This window comes from Anabas testudineus, chromosome 1 (genome assembly GCF_900324465.2).
Source record: "Anabas testudineus chromosome 1, fAnaTes1.2, whole genome shotgun sequence".
Taxonomy (NCBI): Eukaryota; Metazoa; Chordata; class Actinopteri; order Anabantiformes; family Anabantidae; genus Anabas; species Anabas testudineus.
The window spans coordinates 2,165,279-2,191,632 of NC_046610.1; the positions used below are offsets into that span (position 1 = coordinate 2,165,279).

A 26,354-nucleotide genomic window follows, 5' to 3' on the forward strand; every position below is an offset into this window, starting at 1 on the left:
TAGTGTACCACAAGGGATGTAAAAAAATATATTTACACTCGAGTACTGTGATATTGTTTTAATTCTCAAAAACACTAAATCAGTTTTTAATTAATATTTTAGATTTGTGGCAGACAGTGGTTCATTTAGTTTTTTATTTAATTGTATTATGTATCTGTTTTTTACTTATTTACCTATATAATTGTTTGTTCTTCATCCTGCGAGACAAGTCAATTCAGTTTTTAGTCAAACAGCTGAATTTGTGTTTTTCATACAGTCTCATAAAGTTAAAGTCACTAGAACCTATTATACAGCTGATGTTCATATAGTTTTGTTTATGGAACACAAGGTTTCTACATTGGCACTGATACGTGCTGTTGGTCCAATCATAACATTTGGGCTGCACAGACTCAACCTGCAGAGAAAAAAACATTTCAACATACAAATGCTGGTTTTCAAGATTCACAAAGAAGGAAAATAAATGTTCTACCTTAGAGTTTTCAGTTCACAGTAAGGGCTCTTCAGTCCATCAGACAACAGCTTTATTCCTGAGTCCTGTAGGTTGTTGAGACTCAGGTCCAGTTCTTCAACACAGTCAGGTCTGGACTTTATAGCTGAGGCCAGATAACCACAGCTGTTCTCTGATAAGTTGCAGGAACTCAATCTGAATACACAAGAAAACACAGAGAACAAGTTATAGGAGACAATGTAAATGTTGTTTATCCTTTATTAAATATCAAACAGTAGCACCCACCTGAGAGTTAAACATTAAAATATATTTATAAAAGCTATTTCAATGTTTTACCCTAATAGCAATATCAGACATGCTACAAGTAGGGAACCACAAGGGACTTGTATAGTGTTATCATGATCCCAGCCTGGCCCCTGTAGGTTACTGTTCAGTCTCTCCTCAGCACTAATCACTCTGATCAGCCTTACCATGATTTTTGCATCTTTTTATCTGCTTGTTGCAGTGATTTTCAGTTGTTTCTTTCTCTGTTTTATACTTTTGTTGTTCTCATAGATCTTGTTTTGTGATTTTCGAGTCTTGTTACTTTTCCTGTTATGTTTTTTAGTTTCTTTATACTTGTAGTTTTTTGTAGTCACTTGTTTCTCTAGTGCCTTGAAACGTGTTCTTTTGTCTCTTGTATTTCATACCTGATACCTGTGATTAACTCTTTATTTATTGCAATAAAATCTTCACTATTTTCTTTGTGTCTGGCATTATAATCATGTCCCTTAAAACAACAACCTTACATTTTGTATCTTTTGTTATTCAGGATTTATGCATATGGTGATGTGTTCTTTATACTGTGAGACTGTTTTATGATTAATTATCCGTTGTTTTATTTATTTATTTCTGTACATTGCCTTGGTTATAGTATCACTGTAAATCTCTATATTGGCTCGTAGCCTCTTGATCATGATGTGTATCATACTGAAAGGTTCTTGCATGTTAATGCTCCCAAAGTAAATCAAGGAGAGAATATTAAAACTAAAGGATGACAGGTAATGAACAACTGGGTCTTATTGCACTCAGTACTTGAAAACAACAGGTGGTTGATAGAGTTGAACCATTTTAAGTCATCATTAATTAATTCAATTAATAATTTTTAATTAATTCTACGTGTACAAAATAAACTGCCAGTGTTCTGTGAACTCTACATAAAGTAATGTTTCTGTTTTACTGTTTTCACTCCACAGGATACATCACATTAATATAATAACAACTCAGCCTGGTGGTGGAATAAGATTCTATAATGAGCTGGATACATATTTTAATGATTTGACAGAATGTGTCACAGATTATAAACAACAAATTGAACACATACTGCACCTGTCTCCTCAACATGAGTATAAAAAAAATAAATCAGATGAAAGAGAAGAATTAAGTTACTGTGGATTTTGCTGGTATAAAATAAGAGTTGACACTTTTTTCACTAACAACCTTCTCTTCATGCTTCCACCAAAAACAACCAATAAAGCAAGAAAATAAACTCTTTACAGAAACTAGACTGACCTCAGAGTCCTCAGTCTGCCGTATCTATTCCTCAGTCCATCAGACAGCAGCTTTACTCCTGAATCCCTCAGATACTTGTTTCCACTTAGGTCCAGCTCCATCAGGTGATCAGCGTTAAGAACTGAGACCAGAGAATCCAAACTTGTTTTTGACAGGATGCAGTCACTCAGTCTAAAATAAAACAAAAAATGAAGTTAGTTCCTGCTGTGAATACTGTGAATATCGTAGTACTACAGTGTAAAAACACTGCATGTAGCCTTTTAGTTGTTCTTATTATTTAATTAATGGTTTTGCTGTTAGGTTTATCTTTTTCCATCTATAATTTCATTTTGACACACATCAGAAAATTCACCAATATTCAAAATATTCTTATCAACAAAGACAGAAAAGTCCGACTGACCTCAGAGTCGTCACTTTACAGTTTGAACTCTCCAGGGCAGCAAACAGCAGCTCTGCTCCCGACTCCTTCACAGAGTTTCTACTCAGATCCAGCTCTTCAAGTGTGAATGTGATTCTCTTCAGTGCTGATGCCAACTGTTCACACTGAGTCTGTGAGAGTTCACCAGGAGCTGGTCTGTAATGACACAGTTTACTAGTTATATTAACAGGTGTTAGTAGTGGGAGGAATATTTAGTGACACAGACAAAGTGTTGAGCTGATTATCTATTTAGGTAACTTTATATTTACCAAGAGACATGAACAAAGTGTCTAAGTTAGGATCTAATCTTTAAAGATAATAAACATAGATTTTATAGATGTAAAAATACAAAACACAACAAATAAACAGGAAATAAGAAAATGTTGTGTAATCTGGAGAAATACTGTAATATCAAAAAAAGAGAAACTTACAGAAAATGGGAATCCACCTTATTTTATGGAGTTTTTTTCAGCCTCCTCTGTTGTACACTTCACCTTGATTTTATTAATTTATATTTAACATATAATAGGTTAAATCTAACAGATAATAAGTGACTTACCTGTATGTGTAACTTCTGCTTTGACTAATGCCTGTTTTGAACAGATTCACCCTAAAAGATAAAAGAGTAAAGCTTCATAAAATGAAGTGATTGATCCACTATAATTAAACTAAACTGATACTTTTATCATTTTGTCAGAGTTTTAAGTACAACAATCAAACTTCTGTGTAGTGAGTGTGTTCTTACGGTCTGTCTGAGGGTCCAGGTTCATCACTTACTGTAAGTCTGAACTTGAAGTTGGCAAAGACCCAGACTGTGGTTGCAGCTTCTCCTCCATCTTCTGGAGTTCAGTCTGTGTGGGAGGATAATTTAAAACACTCTAATACAAAACAGCTAAATTATAGGACATCATGACATGTTGATGGTGAAATGATGATGACTCTATAAAGACTGTTCACCTTGGTTTAAACAAACAAATCTCTCTTATTCTCAGCTTAAGTAGTGAACAGGGCGGCAGAACTAATCACTCTCCTACTACCTGTTGCTTTATCAAATATTTGAGGCAGCTGACAATCGAAAGATTATATTTAGATGTTCTTCTGCTATTCTGATATTTCACTTTGAAAACTTTTAGATAACTACCTGGAAATCTTAGTGTGGCAGGAAATACATTTCACATCTCAACTGACTGATTGATCCATCATTTTCAGATGGCTACAATAAGTGATTAATGATGGAGCAGAAGTAGTATAAAAATGAAAAAGGCCAAAATTCTTAATAGACATTGGTTAAATGTCAGTTCATAGAGTATTGCTTACCGATCCTGTTTTCCACAATTCAGAAGGTACAGTTTGTGGACTGTGTCTGCAAGTAAAACATGATTAAAAGAAGACATCTTGTTCATCACCACACTGTTACAATTCATTCTGTATCTACTAGTAATTACTCCAACTTATTCAACTTACAAATAAAATATTTATAAAGAAAGCTTTAGATTAAATAAGTCAAATATATATTTTTTATTTTTGTATAATTACCTTTTTCTTGTAAAGTCAGCTGTGAAGTGTGAAAAGAGAACAAAAATTGAACTCCAGATACAAAAAAAGTTTTTAAAAATGAGACATAACAAAATAAATCAGGACAAAATATATGTTGTAAAATATATAAAATACCCATTGTATCGTAGGCAGCGCTTTTGTGCAACGTTCTTTCTCCTGATACCTGTTAATCACAGCCAGCATTAAAAATGCTTTTTCAACATTTGGACCATTTAAAAAGATAAAGATAAAGATATAGATAAACTTTATTGTCATTGCAACATCGTACAACGAGATTAAGATTAGAGATTAAGATTATTTCTGAATGTACCACACAAGTCATATTTTTATATTATTACTACAGTAAGTGATCAATGACGTAGAAGCAGTATAAAAATGAAATAATTAATAATAAAAATATTTAAGTAGGTTACAGTTCTTAATATGTTAAATGTCAGTTCATAGAGGTATACTTACTGATCTTGTTGTTTCTTCAAATTGTCGTTGTTCTTTCAACAATTCATCAGGTGTTGTAAATGGTTCGGTTTGTCTGCAAGTAAAAAATTATTAAAAGAAAACTTCACCATCTATTCTGTATCCACTATTGAATACTGCAGGATTTTTTTAACTTAACAAATATGAGAGGAAACATTATTATTTAAAAAGAAAGTTTTAAGCAATTAAATACGTGAAAATAATATATATTTTCTGTTTATGTTTAGTTACCTTTGTGCAGACTGTGTTGCAGAGTGAGCTGTGAAGTCTGGAGAGAAAACACAAATGGATTTCAGATCAAAAAAATTCAAAAGACATAACAATATCATGACAAAATATATTGTAAAAATATATAATATACCCATTATGTTAAGGAAAGATTTTCTGTGATGCACTCTGATCACAGTCAGCATTAAAAAAGCTTTTTCAGCATTTGAACTATTGATTTCTAAATGGAAAGTAAGATTTTATTTGTATTTTATGCTTTATGGTTAAGATAAGATGAGGCCTGATTGAGAAAGAGTTCTCAAGAAATTATTTTTTTAAAACCCTTACACAGTTTTTATGCCGACCCTGACATTCATCAGTGTCTTATTTGAATTTGTTCATAGCTATAAAAAGAATCTCTGCACACTCTTAACATGTTAACATGCTAACTTCTCACTTACTGTACCTCTGGACATAACTCTTTTTCTTTTCTCAATTTTTACATTGCATGTTTGTTTTTTTACTTTATCAATAGTTCACTAGTTTACCAGATAAAACATTAACTGAACCAGTAATCACGCCTTTTTGTTTAAGTGTGTTTATCCTTTTCTTGACTTCTGATTCTACCTAATATGAATCTTGTTTGCTGTTCACTTCCTGCAGCGGAGCCTCTGATTCTGAAGAACTGAAGTTCTCCCTCTGGAATCTGGAGTTCCACCTCGGAGTGTTTCTTTATACTAAATAGGAACAACTACAACGTGTTTTAATATAATATCAGGATCAATCTGGCAATACTTACATGTTTTAGCTCTGTCCATTGTAATCAGGTTTAGTCCCTCTTCAACTCTGTGGGTGTGAATTAAGACAGTTATCATTTAGTTTTCATTTGGATGATTACAGTTATTAATTTAAACAAAGTTTAAAGATCTAAATTATTTCCCTTCAAGTGTAAAAAATTAAACTACAACACTTTTTAAGTGTTTCACAATATTTCAGATTAGTTTAGATGCATGTAGACTGTAAATAGTATATGGGATAAATCAGTGCTTTTCAGGTTTTCTTGAGAATTAATTAATATTATTTATATTTTACAGAGAATTGATTATGTTGCATGATCATGAGGTTATTTCTCTTATTGTGAAAGTTCTGGTTCCATATATTGTGAATTTCATGCAGCAGCTTCACTAGACCGATTCAATTCAATTTTATTTGTCTAGCAATAAACAATTGTGATTGTCACAAAGCAGCATTACACAACCAAAGAAACTATGGAAGTTTATATCAACAGTTAATGTGTACGATTGACAGCACCTGTCACGCAGCGGTGTGCATTTAACCTGCAGTGTTCCACAAACCAGTTGCCAGATCGTCTGATGTATTAGAGACAAGCTCCAGCCATAAGCTCGTAACCCAGTACAACATTGGGGGTGGCTGTGGCTCAATAGGTAGAGCAGTTGACTGTCAATCACAGGATTGATGGTTCGATTCCCGGCTGCCATGTCACATGCCAAAGTGTCCTTGGGCAAGATACTGAACCCCTAGTTGCCCCCGGTGAGTCAGGTCTGCCATCGGTGTGTGAATGTGTGTGTGTGAATGGGTGAATGAGACGCAGTGTAAAGCGCTTTGAGTACCAGCTAGGTAGAAAAGCGCTATATAAGTGCAGAACATTTACCATTTATTGACTGTTGGAATGCACTGAGTTACTGATCTCCTCACGGTTCTTTGGAGCTTTGCTAAAGAGTTTGTGTTTTTGTTTGGAACTTTTTCTGGAAGCACCAGGAGAATTGGTGCTGCACCACAGAGACCTCTGTTTTGTGGATTTTTCATTTAATTCTGGACCGTTGACATCGTTCCTTCCTGTGAAGGTTTTTCTCTGCTTTGTGTTTGTTGTATGCGTTTTTGGTTACATTACATTACATTACAGTCATTTAGCAGACGCTTTTATCCAAAGCGACTTACAAGTCATTACAAGTTACAATGGTAGGCAGGGCAGCGTGAGGAGGTCTTGCCTAAGGACCCCTACTGGAGGTAGCCATAGCTGGGATTTGAACCCCACATGGGAGGCGGTGATGTTACCACTGCACTAACCAGCCGCTACTGGTTGGATTATCTATTGGAGTTTGATGTTTTGGGACTTTGTTTACTCCAGGTTTTTGTATGGACTCTATTCCCGTGTATGAACTTTGATCACTGCTCAGCTGATGTTGACGCTGTTGTGTTTTGTGTGTTTGCCTAAATAAACACCCAGAACTGAGTGGATTGCTTGTGGATTATTACTGGTCCTACCAACTTATAACAGACCTCAGCGTCTTCAGTTTACAGTCTGGACTTTCCACCAGTGCAGACAGCAGCTTCATTCCTTGATCCTGTAGCTCATTTCCACTGAGGTCCAGCTCAGTCAGGTCAGAGTGTTTGGACTGCAGAGCTGAGACCAGAGCAACACAACCTTCATCTGAGATCAGACAATTTACCAACCTGCAGAGAGAAAATGATTTCAACATACAAATGCTGGTTTTCAAGATTCACAAAGAAGAAAAATAAATGTTCTACCTCAGAGTTTTTAGTTTACAGAACTGGCTCTTCAGTCCATCAGACAACAGCTTTATTCCTGAGTCCTGTAGCTTGTTGAGACTCAGGTCCAGTTCTTCAAGAAAACATAAACTGGACTTTATAGCTGAGGCCAGATAACCACAGCTGTTCTCTGACAAGTTGCAGGAATTCAATCTGAATACACAAGAAAACACAGAGAACAAGTTATAGGAGACAATGTAAATGTTGTTTAATCTTTGTTGTTTTGTATCTTAAACATAAATTTTTTAGATATACAGTGACAAATAAAACAGGCCTAAAGTAATAACACCAAAACAAAATAGGTTTTTCATGTCTTTATTGAGAACAAAGTTAAAAACCTCATAGTGTGAATGTGCAAAGTAAGTGAATCCTTGGAATAATGATCTTAAAAAAGTTAATTGAAGTCTGGTGTTAGCATAAATTAAGAAAATTAGTTTAGAGGTGTGGACCTGAGCTACTTTGACTGACAAAAACCACTAACTTTTGGGAGCTGTGTCTCATGTCTCACCCAAAAAGAGCTTTCAGAGGATCTACAATCAAGAATTGATGATTTACATGACGCTGGAAAGGGTTACGAAGTGATGTCAAAGACTTTAGAAATTCACCAGTCTACAGTTAAACAATCTACAACTGGAGACATCATTGGAACTGGCTAACATTTGTGTTCATGAGTCTACAGTAGGTAAAACATGGAACAAGCAGAGTGTCTATGGCAGGACACCACAAAGGAAGAGACCATTGCCGCAGCCTGAAGTTTGCCAAACAGCACATTGACAATCCACAGCAGTGTTGGCAAAATGTTTTGTGTTATGATGAAACTACATTAAACTATTTGGATACAACACACACATTTGATGTAAAAGGTTCACTGCATAACATCATAAAAACATCCCAAGTGCAAAGTATGGTGGAGGAAACATCATGATTTGGGCCTTCTTTGCTGCATCAGGTCCTGGCCAACTTGTAGTGATTGAGGGGAAGATGAATTCCCAAGTGTATGAAAAACATCTTCAGGATAATGTGAGAACGTCTGTACATCAGCTGAAACTCTGTAGATGTTGGGTGATGGTACAGCACAATGACCCAAAACACAAAGTCCACAACAGAATGAATGCAGAAAAATAAAATCCACCTTTTGGAGTGGCCAAGTCAGAGCCCAGACCTCAACCCAAAAGAGATGCTGTGGAAAGACTTGGAGAGAGCCACACATGAGACGGCCAAAGAATATAACAGAGATGAAGCAGTTCTGCAGGAAGAATGGGATAAAATTCCTCCTGAACAATGTGCAGGTCTGATCCACAGACACATGAAGGACGTGGTTGAGGTTATTCCTCCCAAGTGGGGGGTCAACCAGTTATTAATTCCAACATAACATGAAACATAAGAATTTATTTCGTGTAATAACTTTAGGCAGAAAGTGTATATTAAACTATTTCAATTTTACCTTTATCGCAATATCAGACATTTTATGCTACTACTACACATTTATCTGAATCTAACATGTTTTCATTCACCTAAAAAGCAAAGTTGATAAAAACTAGTAGTGTACCACAAGGGATGTAAGAAAATATATTTACACTCGAGTACTGTGATATTGTTTTAATTCTCAAAAACACTAAATCAGTTTTTAATATTTTAGATTTGTGGCAGACAGTGGTTCATTTAGTTTTTTATTTAATTGTATTATGTATCTGTTTTTTACTTATTTACCTATATAATGGTTTGTTCTTCATCCTGTGAGACAAGTCAATTCAGTTTTTAGTCAAACAGCTGAATTTGTGTTTTTCATACAGTCTCATAATGTTAAAGTCACTAGAACCTATTATACAGCTGATGTTCATATAGTTTTGTTTATGGAACACAAGGTTTCTACATTGGCACTGATACGTGCTGTTGGTCCAATCATAACATTTGGGCTGCACAGACTCAACCTGCAGAGAAAAAATTATTTCAACATACAAATGCTGGTTTTCAAGATTCACAAAGAAGGAAAATAAATGTTCTACCTTAGAGTTTTTAGTTTACAGAACTGGCTCTTCAGTCCATCAGACAACAGCTTTATTCCTGAGTCCTGTAGGTTGTTGAGACTCAGGTCCAGTTCTTCAAGAATATATAAACTGGACTTTATAGCTGAGGCCAGATAACCACAGCTGTTCTCTGATAAGTTGCAGGAACTCAATCTGAATACACAAGAAAACACAGAGTTATAGTTATAGGAGACAATGTAAATGTTGTTTAATCTTTGTTGTTTTGTATCTTAAACATACATTTTTTAGATATACAGTGACAAATAAAACAGGCCTAAAGTAATAACACCAAAACAAAATAGGTTTTTCATGTCTTTATTGAGAACAAAGTTAAAAACCTCATAGTGTGAATGTGCAAAGTAAGTGAATCCTTGGAATAATGATCTTAAAAAAGTTAATTGAAGTCTGGTGTTAGCATAAATTAAGAAAATTAGTTTAGAGGTGTGGACCTGAGCTACTTTGACTGACAAAAACCACTAACTTTTGGGAGCTGTGTCTCGTGTCTCACCCAAAAAGAGCTTTCAGAGGATCTACAATCAAGAATTGATGATTTACATGACGCTGGAAAGGGTTACGAAGTGATGTCAAAGACTTTAGAAATTCACCAGTCTACAGTTAAACAATCTACAACTGGAGACATCATTGGAACTGGCTAACATTTGTGTTCATGAGTCTACAGTAGGTAAAACATGGAACAAGCAGAGTGTCTATGGCAGGACACCACAAAGGAAGAGACCATTGCCGCAGCCTGAAGTTTGCCAAACAGCACATTGACAATCCACAGCAGTGTTGGCAAAATGTTTTGTGGACTGATGAAACTACATTAAACTATTTGGATACAACACACACATTTGATGTAAAAGGTTCACTGCATAACATCATAAAAACATCCCAAGTGCAAAGTATGGTGGAGGAAACATCATGATTTGGGCCTTCTTTGCTGCATCAGGTCCTGGCCAACTTGTAGTGATTGAGGGGAAGATGAATTCCCAAGTGTATGAAAAACATCTTCAGGATAATGTGAGAACGTCTGTACATCAGCTGAAACTCTGTAGATGTTGGGTGATGGTACAGCACAATGACCCAAAACACAAAGTCCACAACAGAATGAATGCAGAAAAATAAAATCCACCTTTTGGAGTGGCCAAGTCAGAGCCCAGACCTCAACCCAAAAGAGATGCTGTGGAAAGACTTGGAGAGAGCCACACATGAGACGGCCAAAGAATATAACAGAGATGAAGCAGTTCTGCAGGAAGAATGGGATAAAATTCCTCCTGAACAATGTGCAGGTCTGATCCACAGACACATGAAGGACGTGGTTGAGGTTATTCCTCCCAAGTGGGGGGTCAACCAGTTATTAATTCCAACATAACATGAAACATAAGAATTTATTTCGTGTAATAACTTTAGGCAGAAAGTGTATATTAAACTATTTCAATTTTACCTTTATCGCAATATCAGACATTTTATGCTACTGCTACACATTTATCTGAATCTAACATGTTTTCATTCACCTAAAAAGCAAAGTTGATAAAAACTAGTAGTGTACCACAAGGGATGTAAGAAAATATATTTACACTCGAGTACTGTGATATTGTTTTAATTCTCAAAAACACTAAATCAGTTTTTAATTAATATTTTAGATTTGTGGCAGACAGTGGTTCATTTAGTTTTTTATTTAATTGTATTGTGTATCTGTTTTTTACTTATTTACCTATATAATTGTTTGTTCTTCATCCTGCGAGACAAGTCAATTCAGTTTTTAGTCAAACAGCTGAATTTGTGTTTTTCATACAGTCTCATAAAGTTAAAGTCACTAGAACCTATTATACAGCTGATGTTCATATAGTTTTGTTTATGGAACACAAGGTTTCTACATTGGCACTGATACGTGCTGTTGGTCCAATCATAACATTTGGGCTGCACAGACTCAACCTGCAGAGAAAAAAATATTTCAACATACAAATGCTGGTTTTCAAGATTCACAAAGAAGGAAAATAAATGTTCTACCTTAGAGTTTTCAGTTCACAGTAAGGGCTCTTCAGTCCATCAGACAACAGCTTTATTCCTGAGTCCTGTAGGTTGTTGAGACTCAGGTCCAGTTCTTCAAGAAAATATAAACTGGACTTTATAGCTGAGGCCAGATAACCACAGCTGTTCTCTGATAAGTTGCAGGAACTCAATCTGAATACACAAGAAAACAAGTTATTGTTACGAACAGGGACTGACGGGACGAACGAGTAAGAACAAAAACGATATATTTATTAACAAAAAAGGTCAGTGCACACACAGGGAACTAACAAACATGAACAAAGTATCAAATGAAAGAGACCCGAACACACGGTGCTACAAAGTACAAACAAAACCGTGACAAACCTACAAAAGAACCAACTAATAATTCACTAGACAAAATTACCAACGACAACTCACTAATAGAAATACAAAGTAACAAACGAAAATCACTGCTCATGGCAGGAAAACAAGAACAAAACAGACAAAGCTAACAGGACAAAGTATCAACTAATAAACGTTGCTTAAACGCAGACCAAACATTTCAAACATACTAACAGAAACAGACTGGTGCCTCACGGACAAACAAACAAACACTTCCAACTAACAAACAAAACAGAGGTTCCGGACACACCAACGAACACACGAACTGAGCAGAGTGGAAGATGATATGGAGCAAACAAACAAAACGAACTAACCAGAGAACTGCGATGAACAGCTTGAATAATGTCAACAAACCAGCAATGAACTGAGGACTGAGGGGTGCTTATAAACCAGAGGGATGACCAGGTGACATGAGTCAGTAATTAGTCCAGAGTGTGGAGAGTGGGGGAAGAGGAAGTCAAATATGGGTGTGTGTGGCAGGAGAGTGAGACAGAACAAAACAAAACAGACAGGGGCAGAGAGAGGAATCGTAACAGTTATAGGAGACAATGTAAATGTTGTTTATCCTTTATTAAATATCAAACAGTAGCAGATCTGTTTTACCTGTTGTACCATCCTCCATCTATCAACACAACTTTACCAGATCGTCAGTGTTAACATGTGTGTGTATCATGCCTGATCCTTGTGATCATTATTTCATTTATTTATTTATTTATTTCTGTACATTGCCTTGGTTATAGTATCACTGTAAATCTCTATATTGGCTCGTAGCCCCTTGATCATGATGTGTATCATACTGACAGGTTCTTGCATATTAATGCTCCCAAAGTAAATCAAGGAAAAGAAAATTAAAACAGGATGACAGGTAATGAGCAGCTGTGTCTTATTGCACTCAGTACTTGAAAACAACAGGTGGTTGATAGAGTTGAACCTTTTTAATTCATCATTAATTAATTCAATTAAATAATTTTTAATTAATTCTAGGTTTACAAAATAAACTGCCAGTGTTCTGTGAACTCTACATAAAGTAATGTTTCTGTTTTACTGTTTTCACTCCACAGGATACATCAAATTAATATAATAACAACTCAGCCTGGTGGTGGATCAAGATTCTATAATGAGCTGGATACACATTTTAATGATTTGACAGAATGTGTCACAGATTATAAACAACAAATTGAACACATACTGTAACTGTTATTAAATACAAGTTGACAAATGCTTCACTAACAACCTTCTCTTCATGCTTCCACCAAAAACAACCAATAAAGTATGAAGATAAACTATTTACAGAAACTAGACTGACCTCAGAGTCCTCAGTCTGCAGTATCTATTCCTCAGTCCATCAGACAGCAGCTTTACTCCTGAATCCCTCAGATACTTGTTTCCACTTAGGTCCAGCTCCATCAGGTGATAAGACTTGCGAACTGAGACCAGAGAATCCAAACATCTTTCTGACAGGATGCAGTCACTCAGTCTAAAATAAAACAAAAGTGAAGTTAGTTCCTGCTGAGTGAGTACTGTGGGTACTGTGAATACTGTGAATACTGTAGTACTACACTGTAAAAACACTGCATGTAGCCTTTTAGTTGTTATTATTTAATAAATAGTTTTATGTGGTCTTTTTGCATCTATTATTTAATTTTTTACACACACCAGAAAATTCACTAATATCTAAAATTGTCCTGGTTCCAGCTCCTCCTACCTGTCTGTCCTTCATTTCCTTATTTGGTTCATTTCCTGTTTTACTGCTCTCCGATTGCTCCTTGTCCACACCTGTATCACTGCCTCCTTTTATAAGGAGGTCTCCAAACTCCACCAGATAGTCTCACGCCTTCTTGTCCAGCATTTACCTTCGGTCTGACTTCCTGACATCTGAACCTGCCTCTCTGTGTGTGAGTGTTTCTTGCCTGACGTGACCTGTTCTCTCCTTCGTCCTCTCCCTCCTCACAGTACTGACTGATTGTTCTTGTGTAATATAAAACATTCTCCTGTAAATCCTTTTCTTCCACTGCTTCCAGTCTCCACCTGCTCCTTTCAGTTATCGGTTATTCGGTCTCACTCGACTGCCCCTCACTGCGAGTATTCCTTGAAAACATTATCATTAGTCCACCCATAACCGACCTAACCCTGTCTCCTCTTCTAGACCACCATACTCACCTGGTGACACCTCAGTCATCCATTGCACCATTATAATAATAAAATAAAATCTTTTATTTTACCTATTTTTGGTTGTCGTGTGGAAGAGGAGTCGGATTCTAGGTTTGACACAATATTCTTATCAACAAAGACAGAAAAGTCCGACTGACCTCAGAGTCCTCACTTTACAGTTTGAACTCTTCAGGGCAGCAAACAGCAGCTTTGCTCCCGACTTCTTCACAGAGTTTCTACTCAGATCCAGCTCTTCAAGTGTGAATGTGATTCTTCTCAGTGCTGATGCCAACTGTTCACACTGAGTCTGTGAGAGTTCACCAGGAGCTGGTCTGTAATGACACAGTTTACTAGTTATATTAACAGGTGTTAGTAGTGGGAGGAATATTTAGTGACACAGACAAAGTGTTGAGCTAATTATCTCCGTAGGTAACTTTATATTTACGAAGAGACATGAACACGGTGTCTAAGTTATGATCTAATCTTTAACTAAACATAATAAATATAGATTTTATAGATGTAAAAATACAAAACAACAAATCAACAGGAAATAAGAAAATAAGTAATCTAGAGGGAATCCACCTTATTTTATGGAAGATGCATTTTACTAATATATATTTAACATATAATAGGTTACATCTAACAGATAATAAGTGACTTACCTGTATGTGGAACTTCTCCTTTGACTAATGTGTGTTGGGAACAGATTCACCCTAAAAGATAAAAGAGTGAAGCTTCAAAAAATGAAGTGATTGATCCACTATAATTAAACTAAACTGATACTTTTATCATTTTGTCAGAGTTTTAAGTACAACGATCAAACTTCTGTGTAGTGAGTGTGTTCTTACGGTCTCTTTGAGGGTCCAGGTTCATCATGTAAGTCTGAACTTGAAGTTGACAAAGACCCAGACTGTGGTCGCAGCTTCTCCTCCATCTTCTGGAGTTCAGTCTGTGTGGGAGGATAATTTATAACACTCTAATACAAAACAGCTAAATTATAGGACATCATGACATGTTGATGGTGAAATGATGATGACACTATAAAGACTGTTCACCTTGGTTAAAACAAACAAGTCTCTCTTATTCTCAGTTTAAGTAGTGAACAGGGCGGCAGAACTAATCACTCTCCTACTGCCTGTTGCTTTGTGAAATATTTGAGGCAGCTGTCAATCAATAGATTATATTTAGATGTTCTTCTGCTATTCTGATATTTCACTTTAAAAACTTTTAGATAACTACCTGGAAATCTTAGTGTGGCAGGAAATACATTTCACATCTCAACTGACTGATTGATCCATCATTTTCAGATGGCTACAATAAGTGATTAATGATGGAGCAGAAGTAGTATAAAAATGAAAAAGGCCAAAATTCTTAATAGACATTGGTTAAATGTCAGTTCATAGAGTATTGCTTACCGATCCTGTTTTCCACAATTCAGAAGGTACAGTTTGTGGACTGTGTCTGCAAGTAAAACATGATTAAAAGAAGACATCTTGTTCATCACCACACTGTTACAATTCATTCTGTATCTACTAGCTTTTTTCCGTTATAGTTTCAGTTTCACTTTCTCTTACAGGTAAAAAATTCTCTCTTTTCATTTTGGTCAAAGTAACATCACAGTTCATATTTCTGTTAATCCACTTTTCTCCTGTTGGTTCTGTGTGAGAAATGTTTTCTCCTGTTTCTGACAGTTTGTCTTCAGACGTTTCCTCTTTCTCACAGATGATCCACAGCTGGTTTTTAGTTTTGTTCCTTTCTTCCTGTTTCGTCTCTTTCAGACCGGCTGTAGAATAAAAACTAAATCATAAGACGAAGGAAACAATCTTACCTGAGAATGGACTCAATGTTCCTCTGAATCACACGATCTCAAAGTCTCTCTTGTGTCTGATCTTGTACTGGTTCAACTAAAACTGGCTGCGGAAGTCGGAAAGGGAGGTGTCGGATTAGACTGGATCCAGAAATCAGCCGCGCTTCACATTCTGCTGCGCACTTTGTCTTGTGATTACGGTAAAGACGCTTCTCAACGCGGCTGTATTATAAACAGGAAATGAAACTGATAATTACAATAATTTAAATATGTCTTGTTTAAATAATGACACCTGAACTGTTCTTCTAATGTTTGGAATATGTCACCATTGTTTTACATATGTTGTAAAATTGGTTTTAAAAGGTGAAAGTTGTCATGTTGAGAATATAAAGTCTGGTGTGAGGAGGTCAAACTACTGCAGGAAGTCTCTGGAGTCTGTGATGAGTCAATACTGTGTCCATTTGTCCATTTGTTCATTTAGGAGAGAGAAAAGAGAAAAAGTAGAAAATAACCAGTCTACACAGAATATTCTGCTGCTGTGACAAACATAAGGTGCAGATATCACACAAGAGATAAGAAAAGGTCACGATGAATAAGACATGGTTCTAACTTTATGGAGAGTTTTTTAAATATATTATTAAACTCTGTTTCTAGGTTAGATTCAGGATGACGATGATGACTGCCCTCCTCTTTGTTGGTACATGGCTCTGAAATAAAAGATGGAATCAGTTTCTTCAATTTATCAGCATCATTTTTACTGTAGTGAATCTTATTCTTAGGTGAAGTAAAGTTTAGAACAGTAAATTCAATTCAAATGAACTATTTGGGTAAAACCATTGCAGTTTATTAGTGAATTAAAGTCAGTGTTGAGGCAGTTATCATCAACATCTACATGGATATTAAAGTCACCCACTATAATGACTTTATCTGCACTAAGAACTAAATCAGATAGAAACTCTGAGAATTCAGTTAAAAACTCAGAGTAAACTGATTTAACAGATGATAAAACTGGACTACAGACGTGGAAGGAAGAACAAAAACCGTAACTAGTGTTGGCAGCAGAGAAAAGCAAAAACAACAACTGAGTGTGTGTAGGGGTGTGCGTACGAGTGTGTGCTGGTGTTGGCAGGTGATTTGAGGCCAGGTGAGGATGTGTGAGAGCAGAAGAAGGAATCATGACATGAATGTAGCTCAGGACAAATACACAAAGATGAGCGTCTCAACACATTCGTATGGCGATTGTCCCTCAGGGTTGTCATGTCCAGTTGTGTCACCTATCTTTGCCCTTTAACCTTTCACAGTTTAAAGTCTTCTGACAGATTAGCTGTGTTTTCATGACGCACCTAAAAAAAACATGCTTCACTGTCCAACTCCAGTGGGACACCTAACTGCTGAGGAGGAGAGTCATCTATGAACAAATGTTCCCAAAATATTGATAATAAACTGAAATTAGTAATTTTGACAATGAATAACATCTAATGGAGCACCCAGGTGAAAAATGATTTTTAATTACAAATTCAATAAAAAACAAGCATCAGAATCAGTCAGAGCGAGAGACGTATTATCAAAATGTAACTTTCTAAATGTATTTATAAAATGTCAGATTGAATCTAAACAATAAAACAGATTGATTTTAAATCCACTAGAAACTGGCAATATTAAACAAAAAGTTTTCAAGTTTTCATTTCCCTTATTTAAAACCATATCAAACAGCTCTCCTGGTCTGTCTGTCCTGGACATTGTTTGGATTGACTTCATTTCCTCCTGGTTTATAACTTTGTTTTCCAGAAGTTTATCCAGCAAACCTTTCAGAATAGAATCATTAACTCTCTTGATAAACTCTGTCCTAACAGAGAGCAGCTTCTGCTCTTCTTCTCCTTGTAGACTCTCTGTTCTTGGTAAAGTTTGTCCACTTGGACCAGGAGCTGGAAAATGGGCACAAAATATTTCATTTAATATATAACAGATAATTTTAAATTTTGGTTTTCGCCTTGTGTAACCACTCTGGAAAACTCGTTAAATATCTGAGAGGAGTCAACAACCATAGTTCAGAGCTGGAGACAGAATTCAAATCTGAAATCAGTTATTTGATTGATAGAAAATAAATATGAAATGTATTTTGCATTCAGACCTTCAACATGTGAACAGACACATTACAAGAAATGTCAAATCTCCTTTTATATTAACTATGAATGTACTTTTAATATTTTATGACATCTTTGAAATAATTAGTGTCTGGACCAAATCACAACAAGATGAACTTTGATCGTAAGATCCTCTGTTTTCTGTTATTTAACATATTAGTTATTTAGTGCAACAATGCACTGCAGACTCTCTATAGATTAACTGGACAGTGTTACTCACCTCCTCCTTCAGTCTGGACCGGGAGCGAGTCTGGTTCACTGGCTGCAGGCTGGTATGAGGTTAATTCTGAAGAAAGAAACTAATAGTATCAAGACATCAAGTTGTGAAAGAATCATTTGATTTGCTGAAATATATGTTTTAGAGTAGAAAAACTCTGCAGCATGTGGTTTGTGCTGCCTCCTAAAAAATAAATAAATAAAAAAGCACCAAGTTCAAAGCTGCCAGTTATTTTTATACAGTATGTGCTGAGTTATACAATAAGTGGTAGGTGGAGCATCTAGAACCAGTGTTCCCAGAAACTACAAAACTCTTAAACTCTACAAAGATCTTCACGTGTTGTTTGGTTCCTTTATCTTCAACTGGTGATCTGCACGTTGATTTCTCTCCCTGTATTTACTGTATCATAGCACTTAGAGAAAACAAGCTGTGAGCTTCTAGTTCATTCACATAGGGTTCGTGTTTTTGTTTGAGTGGTCTGTCTTAACGTGAAAAGAGTTCATAGTGATAACAACATCAAGTCTTGTTTACCGTTCAGTCTGGAGTTATACTCCCACACACGTCTCTCCTCTTGGTCTCTGACCTTCACAGTCACTTCCTCTGCGTTCAAGTTTGGTCGAATCTCAAGTGTTGGGTGGTAATTTGGTCCATAGTTAAAGTCGATCTGGGCCCTCTGTAAATCAATAACAATGTCTTATGGTTACTTCTCACTGTTCAGTGGTTGTGTCCAGTTAAAGCTGCACTAATGTTATATGAGCAGTGAAAACAGCAACTGATGTATCAGACTCTGCAGTTTCTCTCAGCTCCACTTCAACATCCTTAAGATCGCTGTATTTGTTTTACAGCCAAAAACGTTAAAACAACAAAACATCACTATCGTGTTCAGACAACATAGGACAATGGAGAGCAAACAGCCCTAAGATGTTTCTGTGCAGGTGGTGAGGACAGTTATTCAGGTGTTCTTTCACACACTGCCTCATGTCTGTCAAAAGTTTAGTCCACTTCTCTCTTTAGTTAGTTTTAGTGCTGAGCATTAATCAGCTGTTTGCTAAAGAAGAAATTGGTAATAGTAGAAATGTTAAGTTCATAATAATAACCCCAAAACAGATAAAAAGCTCTGTGTGTTTATCAAACAACCTCAGACAGAACAAGACAAGTACTGGTATTTGTCCATACCATCATATAACAGTCTGGATGCCTACTACTTACTTTCTCTGCATTTTACTGCATTAAGTAACATGGACATAGTATATATCAGAGTTTTATCTGAACTACTCACCTTAGGTTGTACTCTGTAGGCTTCAGGACTGTGAACACTGTAAAAATGGCCTTTAATGAGGAGACAGGAAGAAGCAGCCTCAACATGCTCAGCATTTTGCTGACGCCCTTTCACCTACGGAGATATCAGAACATTTTTCTCAGACAGTGGATTCATATCCTTAGTTATTTCACCCTAACAGCCTTCAATTTTATTTAGAGATTAAGATCTTTTTTTTTATTATTATTTTATTTATTTCTGAGCCAGAAACTATAGCAGTGCATGAAAGCCTGGACTGACCTCCTTTTGTTGAGACAGCACAGAAGTGGTTGTAGCCACAGCCCTGAACAGAGGTTACGGCTGGTTAGTGTAGTGGGAGACTGGGGTTCAAATCCCAGCTGCGTCCTACCTCCAGTAGGGGTCCTTAGGCAAGACCTCCTCACGCTACCCTGCCTACCCTTGTAACTTGTACTGACTTGTAAGTCGCTTTGGATAAAAGCGTCTGGTAAATGACTAAATGTAAATGTTAACGGGGGTTGTATGCTGGGGCAGTGTGTTATAGAGATCTACCACAGGGAGGGGTTTTAGAGGAAGAGACAATGCACAGACAATAGGCACCCGACAGATGACAGAACTCCTCAGCAAACAGCTGAACAGAAACTATGTCAGATGGGAGTCCATGAATCCTGAATACATAACTTCATGATCACCCATATGAGGATGGGTTCCCTGTTGAGTCTGGTTCCTATCAAGGTTTCTTCCTGTTGCCTTCTCAGGGAGTTTTTCTTGCCACCGTCGCCCTCGGCTTGCTCATCAGGGACAATCTGATTATTATGATTCTTACACATTCACTGTTCATGTAAACTTACATAGTTTCTTTGCTTGTGTAAAGCTGCTTGTGACTATGTCAATTGTAAAAAGAACTATACAAATAAAATTGAATTGAATAACTTGACATGTTCACTGCATCTCCTGGAGATGGCAATTTCAATTGTGTAACCAGGCCGATCAATTCCTTTAAGCCCTTGGTTGGATCTGGCTGGTTTGAGATCCACCCAAGGAGAAGATCCCTGATGGAAAATCTTTAAACTGTGTTCTTCCATTTGCTGTGAGCTGTGATCATACAAAAATCTCCAACAAAGTCGTCCACACTCCTTCACTGTTATTGTGAGTAACTGTCGGAAAGCCTCCTGCACAGGAGCAGTGGTTGAAGACCATGTTAAATTAATTCATTTTACTGAGGAACAGACGGGTGACTTGCGTTCCCATTCTCATTTTCCACAATCAAGCTCACACTTGTGTTTAAATGATGTTTGCTATATGGGAAATGATAAAAGAGGAACAGGCTTAAGGGTCACCCACATAGCATTCTGGTAGAGAAGACATGGTTCTAGACAAGAGGGGAAAGACACTGAGCTCACAGCAGATGAGGCACTGCAGGAAGGTCGCAGCTGTGGGCCTGCAGCTCAAAACCACTTGTGTTTGTTTCAGACTTTGGACCTTCCTGAATTGGAACATATTTTAAACTGCTGGTCCCAACAGTCTTATTTGCAATGATAGCAACAGCATTCAGCTCTTTGTCCTCCAAAACTCTTATTGACTTTTTGTCAACTGGGGTTCCTACCTGTGCCCTGCATGTGGTGTTCCCTTTCTTTGTGTGTGGGGTACAATTAGGATTTGAAATGGATGAGTTCACATAAAATTTAACCCTTGACAAGTTGCAGCAATGAACAAAAGCTGATTTTTTTGTAGCTAATTTGACATCTCTGCAGAGATCAAGACTGTTTTGTCAGAATTTGATCACTAAACACAAAGTTATAGAAGCGATGACTGTAATAACCAGTTTGAAAAATTATATTGAACTTGTGTGTTTACCTCCTGCAGTGGGATGTTTTCTGGCAGCAGAAACACATTGAGTTTTCGATTTTCCCTTGGTCGATGAAACAGCAGAACTTGGCATCTCATTGGTTGGTTTAGAATCCTATTCATTATATCCCACACCAAGCCAAAGGCAGAGAGGTGAGGGACGTCCACAACCACATGAGTATCTGTCATCTGCAGTGGATCAAGGATTCTCATTCCATCATCACTGATGTGAGCAACAGACAGGCCGTCAGAGAGCGATGCTGTAAATACAAAGAGCCATCAACAACATTTATCCTAAAGTTTTATTTCCACTAATCTGAGCCTGTTCATTTAAACTAATTATTACACTTTACATGTGTGAACTAACAGAAGTGTAGGTTTGCAGTGATCATTTGAAGCCACATCCTGTTCATAATTACCAGGTTTTGTTTCACAGTGTGGGATGTGCAGCTCAAATACAGAGTCTTCAGAACACTGGATGTTAAACAGCGGACCTGCAGGCGTCTTTCCAGATGACTGGAGGAGGCTTTCATCCCACTGGACGATCCTGTACAATAACTCCCCCTCCCGACACATTGTAAACACCAGCCGTGTCAAAGTGCACTGGTATGTACCTGGATACTCGACTCTGAACCTGCATCACACAGAACCTTGTTCAACACCAAAGATGCATGGGGATCTATTTAACTGCTTTCACCTGTATTTTACCTGTATGAAGTTTCTCCAAATGTATTCACTGATACTTCAGGTGTGAAAGAAGATGGGGTCTAAATTTTACAGAGGCACAAAATATGTTTTAGAAACAGACCAATTAATCTAATAATCAACTATTATAGATAGAAAATCCTCATTATACATAAAGTATTTAACTAAATACAGAAATGTGACCATCACGCAGAAATAAACAGAGGAGACAAAACACACCCTCAACATACCTCCTAAAGATGGGACAAAACCTGAAAGCACTCTACTGCACAGAACTATAAATATAAAAGAAACAGCCACTACCACAACACACTATATTTACAAAGCAAATATGTTCAAACTAGTTTGTAGATTATCGTTACTGGCAGTGTAAAAGTACTGTAAAATGTAATTAGTCACTGGTTCAAACTGGTTGACGTCTGATAAACTGCCTAGAATCTGTGTCACTGCTCCACTGACCTTCACTTCCTTGTTCTTCTCAGACAAACCAGGCTCTGGTTTTGGATACAGCATGAGGTGAAAGTCATCTGGAGCTGCTATGAATGAATAAATTAATAAATTAATGAATGAACACATTTTTATCATTATCTTCAATAACAATTTTGTTTTGTTTTGTTTGTTTGTTTGTTTGTTTGTTTTATTTTATTGATCCCTGTTATGAAATTGTTGTTGGACAGCTGCACTTAGATGATGGTGCTACTAAAGGGCGTTCATGTCTTGTCCAAATACCCCTCAATATGTGATCAGGAGAAAATCAAAACACCGATCTTGGCACTTGTGGACAATTACCCTAACAACTAATCCATAGTCATCTTCATAAACAAATGTCTATTTGTGTTCCAAGGAGAGGAATCAAACCTGGTAGAGCAGCAGTAAGAATTCTGAATCCTTACAACTAGTACTTGGGTAAATGTCCATTTATAAATTTACTACCAGTCCGTAGAGAAAGGCTTACCAGAGTTCCCATTTAGTGATGTTTGTAGTAGTCCTTCTAAAAATGTTTTTAATCGTCGTTCCTTTTGTCGCAAATCTTCTTGTTCTTCTTCTTGTTTTTGAAGTGATCCTTTAAGATGTTGTAGAAGCGTAACAACCTGTAATTACGTTATACCAAGTGATTACAAATCTTCATTGTGAATATTTAAATATTAGACAGACTGGAACCTGTCATTAGGCTGGTTCAAATCTATCAGTTAGATTCCAGTTTGTTTATGTAAACTATGTTATGGAGTTCCACAGGGATCTGTGCTTGGACCGATTCTTTTCACTCTATACATACGTTTTTACTCTTAGGCAAAATTATTAGGAAACACTATACATTTTCATTGCTGTGCAGATCTCAAGCTGCTTAAAAGACATAAAGACCTGGATGTCCTCCAATTTCCTTCTCCTAAATCCAGATAAGACAGAGGTTATTTTATTTAGTCCTAAAAATCTCAGAGACACCATGTCTAATCACATTCTCACCCTTGATGACTTAGTATTGGCCTCAAGTAATACTGTAAGAAATCTCAGAGTTATCTTTGATCAGGATATCTCCTTCACTTCATACATCAAAGAAATCTCTAGAACTGCCTTTTTTCACCTGAGAAAAATTAAAGTTAAAATTAGGAGCATCCTGTCCCAAAGTGATGCTGAAAAACTAGTCCATGCATTTGTTACTTCCAGACTGGACTATTGTAATTCATTATTTATAGTTTGTCTCAGTAACTCCTTAAAAAGCCTCCAGTTAATCCAAAATGCTGAAGCCAGAGTTCTGACTGGAATTAGTAAGAGAGATCATATTTCTTCTACATTAGCTTCTCTCTATTCCCAAATCCAGAATAGACTTAAAACTACGTTCCCTTACATATTAATGATCAAACCACCTACAATGTGTCACTGCCCGACTTACCATCATCACTTCCTTGTTCTCCTCTGGTTTTGTTATATTTGGATCCAGGGTGAGGTGTGAGTCATCTGATGGAGCTGCTATGAATGATTAAATGAATATTATATTATTATATTAAGAGATATGAAAGAAAGAATTATTATAATGAGGTTGTTTTATGTTATGATGACTACAATAAGTGACAGTAGAGTATTAAGTGGGCTACAGTCATTAGTTAAAGTACATCGAGGACTGCTGACCAGTTTTTCCCTTTAGTGACTCTTCCAGTTGCTGTCGTTTCTTTTCCAGTTCTGTAAGTTGCCGTCTAGTTTGTTTTATTTTTCGTTACTTGTTTTGTCTCTGTTCTCTGAATTGCTGCTGTCGATTTTTCAGCCATTTCACACGTTGTTGTCGTTGCTTTTTTATTGAGTCTCTTCGTTGTTGTTGACGTTTTTTTAGTAGCAATTCTCGTAAGTCAAACAACGAAGGTGATAAAGTTTGTCTGCAAGTTAAAAGATGATTAACAGAAGACTAGTGAATACTTTATTTATCTAACTCACAAATAATATACTAAAAAAACTATAAAGAAAGTTTGAAACTATTGATATTGTTTCCATTTATGTGTAATTACCCTTTTAAAGACTGAGAACTGAGAAATCCTGCCATTCCACAGTCTCCACTGTCAAAAACCAACACAGAGTGAAATCTGATGAAGAGAGAAAACAAAGTAGAACTCCAGGATGAGAAATTAGGAATAAATGGACAAATACATGAGACTTCACCAAATAAATAATCACAAAAGTTTTAAACGTTCTAAACACATCTATGTGTTAAAAACACAGATTCCTGGTGACGCCTTTATTTTTAATTCCACCCTTCATGATGGTGGAATTGGAACTAATCCCAACACTTTGACCCTTCAGTCCATCACATGCACCAAGACTCTTTTCTTTGTGCAGCGTGTTTTGTATTTGATTGGTGACAACCAGGACAGGAGACATTATGTCTTTAGGTTGTCTGTCTGTCCATCCGTACAAAGAGTTCCAGGAACAGGAAATTAACAGAAATATTAAATGACAACAGTTGTTCTAAAGATCTTTTTTACTGCACCTCACAAAACCTAATTCAGATCATACTGTCAGGAGTTTTTCATTTCAGTGAAACAATATAAACAGACTTTTACACAGAGGCAGTGGTGGACTGAATAACAACAACAACAACAACCTGAATGGATAAAACTGGGACATGGACCAAATAAAACATGTGATTCACTGCAGACAAAAACAAGACTGATGGTTCAATCAACCATAATACAATCACAGAAAATATGATGATCTTCCTCCTGGTTTCATTTTGGGGAAGAGGAGAGAGCAGGGGAAATCTGCCACTAACACAGTAACAACACTAACGTGTTCATCATTCATTCTTTTATTTTCTCTATTTTTAACTCAGTGTTATTTGATTTATTTAATGTTTTTAATCCTCTCTAAAGTGAAGGAGTGAACGTTTGAGACCCATCGGTCTTCACTCAGTGGTCAGACGCTCCTGATTTCTATTTTTATTTATTATTCCTTCAACTGTCAGAACACCGTCAGCAGGGAAATCACATGGTAAAATCCGCATCAGTGAACAGCAAAGTACAAATCGCTTCATTCACAGCGACATACAGATCTGTCGAGGCCAGTGGAGAAACACACACCATCAGTGAGCAGCTCGTTCTCCCTGCTGTAGACTTAGTGTATGAACTGAAAGTTATCCCCCTGTCAAACAACACGTCTCAAAGATGTACATGTGACATTTCAGGTGATCTTGAACTCAAATACTAGAAGACACGTGTTTTAGTGGCTACTGACAGCAACAAGGACTGATTGATCACTGTATATGTTTGCTTTGTAAATTCAAAGTCATAGAGTTTATTCCAACCTAGATCCACAGCTGACTGGTTGGTGGTTTCCGGTGAACTTCTCCTGTCTCTGGTCTCTGGTCTACTCTGGACAAACTGATCTCAGTAAAACTAAACCAGCACATTCTTACCTGACAGTGGACCCGTCTTCACCCCTCAGTTTGGTTCCTTGGACTCTGTCTCTCCGTCTTCACCCCTGGTCTAACGGCCACACCTCAACTTCCTGGGTCCCTGAACCGAAGTAGTACCGTGTCCCCTAGAGGACACACAGCAGAATTACACGGGTTAAAGTCTGAATTATGGGTAAACTAGTAGCTACAAATGTGAAGTAGTACTACTGTAGTACTACTGTAGTAATACAGTAGTACTACTGTAGTACTACAGTACTTCATATAAATATGTATTCCAGTGTAAAATCCTCACCAGGTTTAGTTTTCTTGTCTTTTTTATTGTAAGTCGCTTTGGATAAAAGCGTCTGCTAAATGACTAAATGTAAATGTATCAGGATAAGAGTCAGAAACTTTTTGTTCGTGTTCTTTTCCTCACATACTGTGTTAAAGTCTGAGGCCATCGTTAGATTAGATTTTCTTAGTCAGTGTTATTAAAACCAGCTTCTTTCCACAGTGAATCATCTTCCTCCATTTAATCCTCTTCATCCTCTTCTCTCTCACCGACTAACTTCACGTCTCTTTCTACATCCATAAACCTCCTCTCTGGTCTCCTCTACACCTCCTGCCTGGCAGCTCCAACCTCAGCCTCTGTTTACTGATGTGTTCACAGTGTCTCCTC

The 26,354-nt window shown here is 36.8% G+C and overlaps 2 protein-coding genes across 2 annotated transcripts in view; both read right to left on the minus strand.

Moving 5' to 3' along the window:
* The window catches only part of LOC113162394, a 66,306-nt gene extending 40,469 nt beyond the window's left edge, over positions 1-25,837 (minus strand). Inside the window, exon 1 of the mRNA XM_026360486.1 lies at positions 25,697-25,837. The gene's annotated coding sequence lies outside the window, so the exon portion shown is untranslated. The remainder of the gene's footprint in view (positions 1-25,696) is intronic.
* Positions 1-26,354, minus strand: part of LOC113161767 — a 52,216-nt gene that overhangs the window by 8,632 nt on the left and 17,230 nt on the right. Inside the window, exons 5-18 of the mRNA XM_026359567.1 lie at positions 12,954-13,124; positions 7,206-7,379; positions 6,957-7,130; positions 5,455-5,501; positions 4,680-4,716; positions 4,431-4,503; positions 4,089-4,137; positions 3,954-3,972; positions 3,735-3,780; positions 3,195-3,268; positions 2,977-3,027; positions 2,400-2,573; positions 2,000-2,170; positions 470-643 (exon numbers count right to left, since the gene is read on the minus strand). Of these exons, the coding sequence (XP_026215352.1) occupies positions 470-643; positions 2,000-2,170; positions 2,400-2,573; positions 2,977-3,027; positions 3,195-3,268; positions 3,735-3,780; positions 3,954-3,972; positions 4,089-4,137; positions 4,431-4,503; positions 4,680-4,716; positions 5,455-5,501; positions 6,957-7,130; positions 7,206-7,379; positions 12,954-13,124 (1,434 nt within the window). The remainder of the gene's footprint in view (positions 1-469; positions 644-1,999; positions 2,171-2,399; positions 2,574-2,976; positions 3,028-3,194; positions 3,269-3,734; positions 3,781-3,953; positions 3,973-4,088; positions 4,138-4,430; positions 4,504-4,679; positions 4,717-5,454; positions 5,502-6,956; positions 7,131-7,205; positions 7,380-12,953; positions 13,125-26,354) is intronic.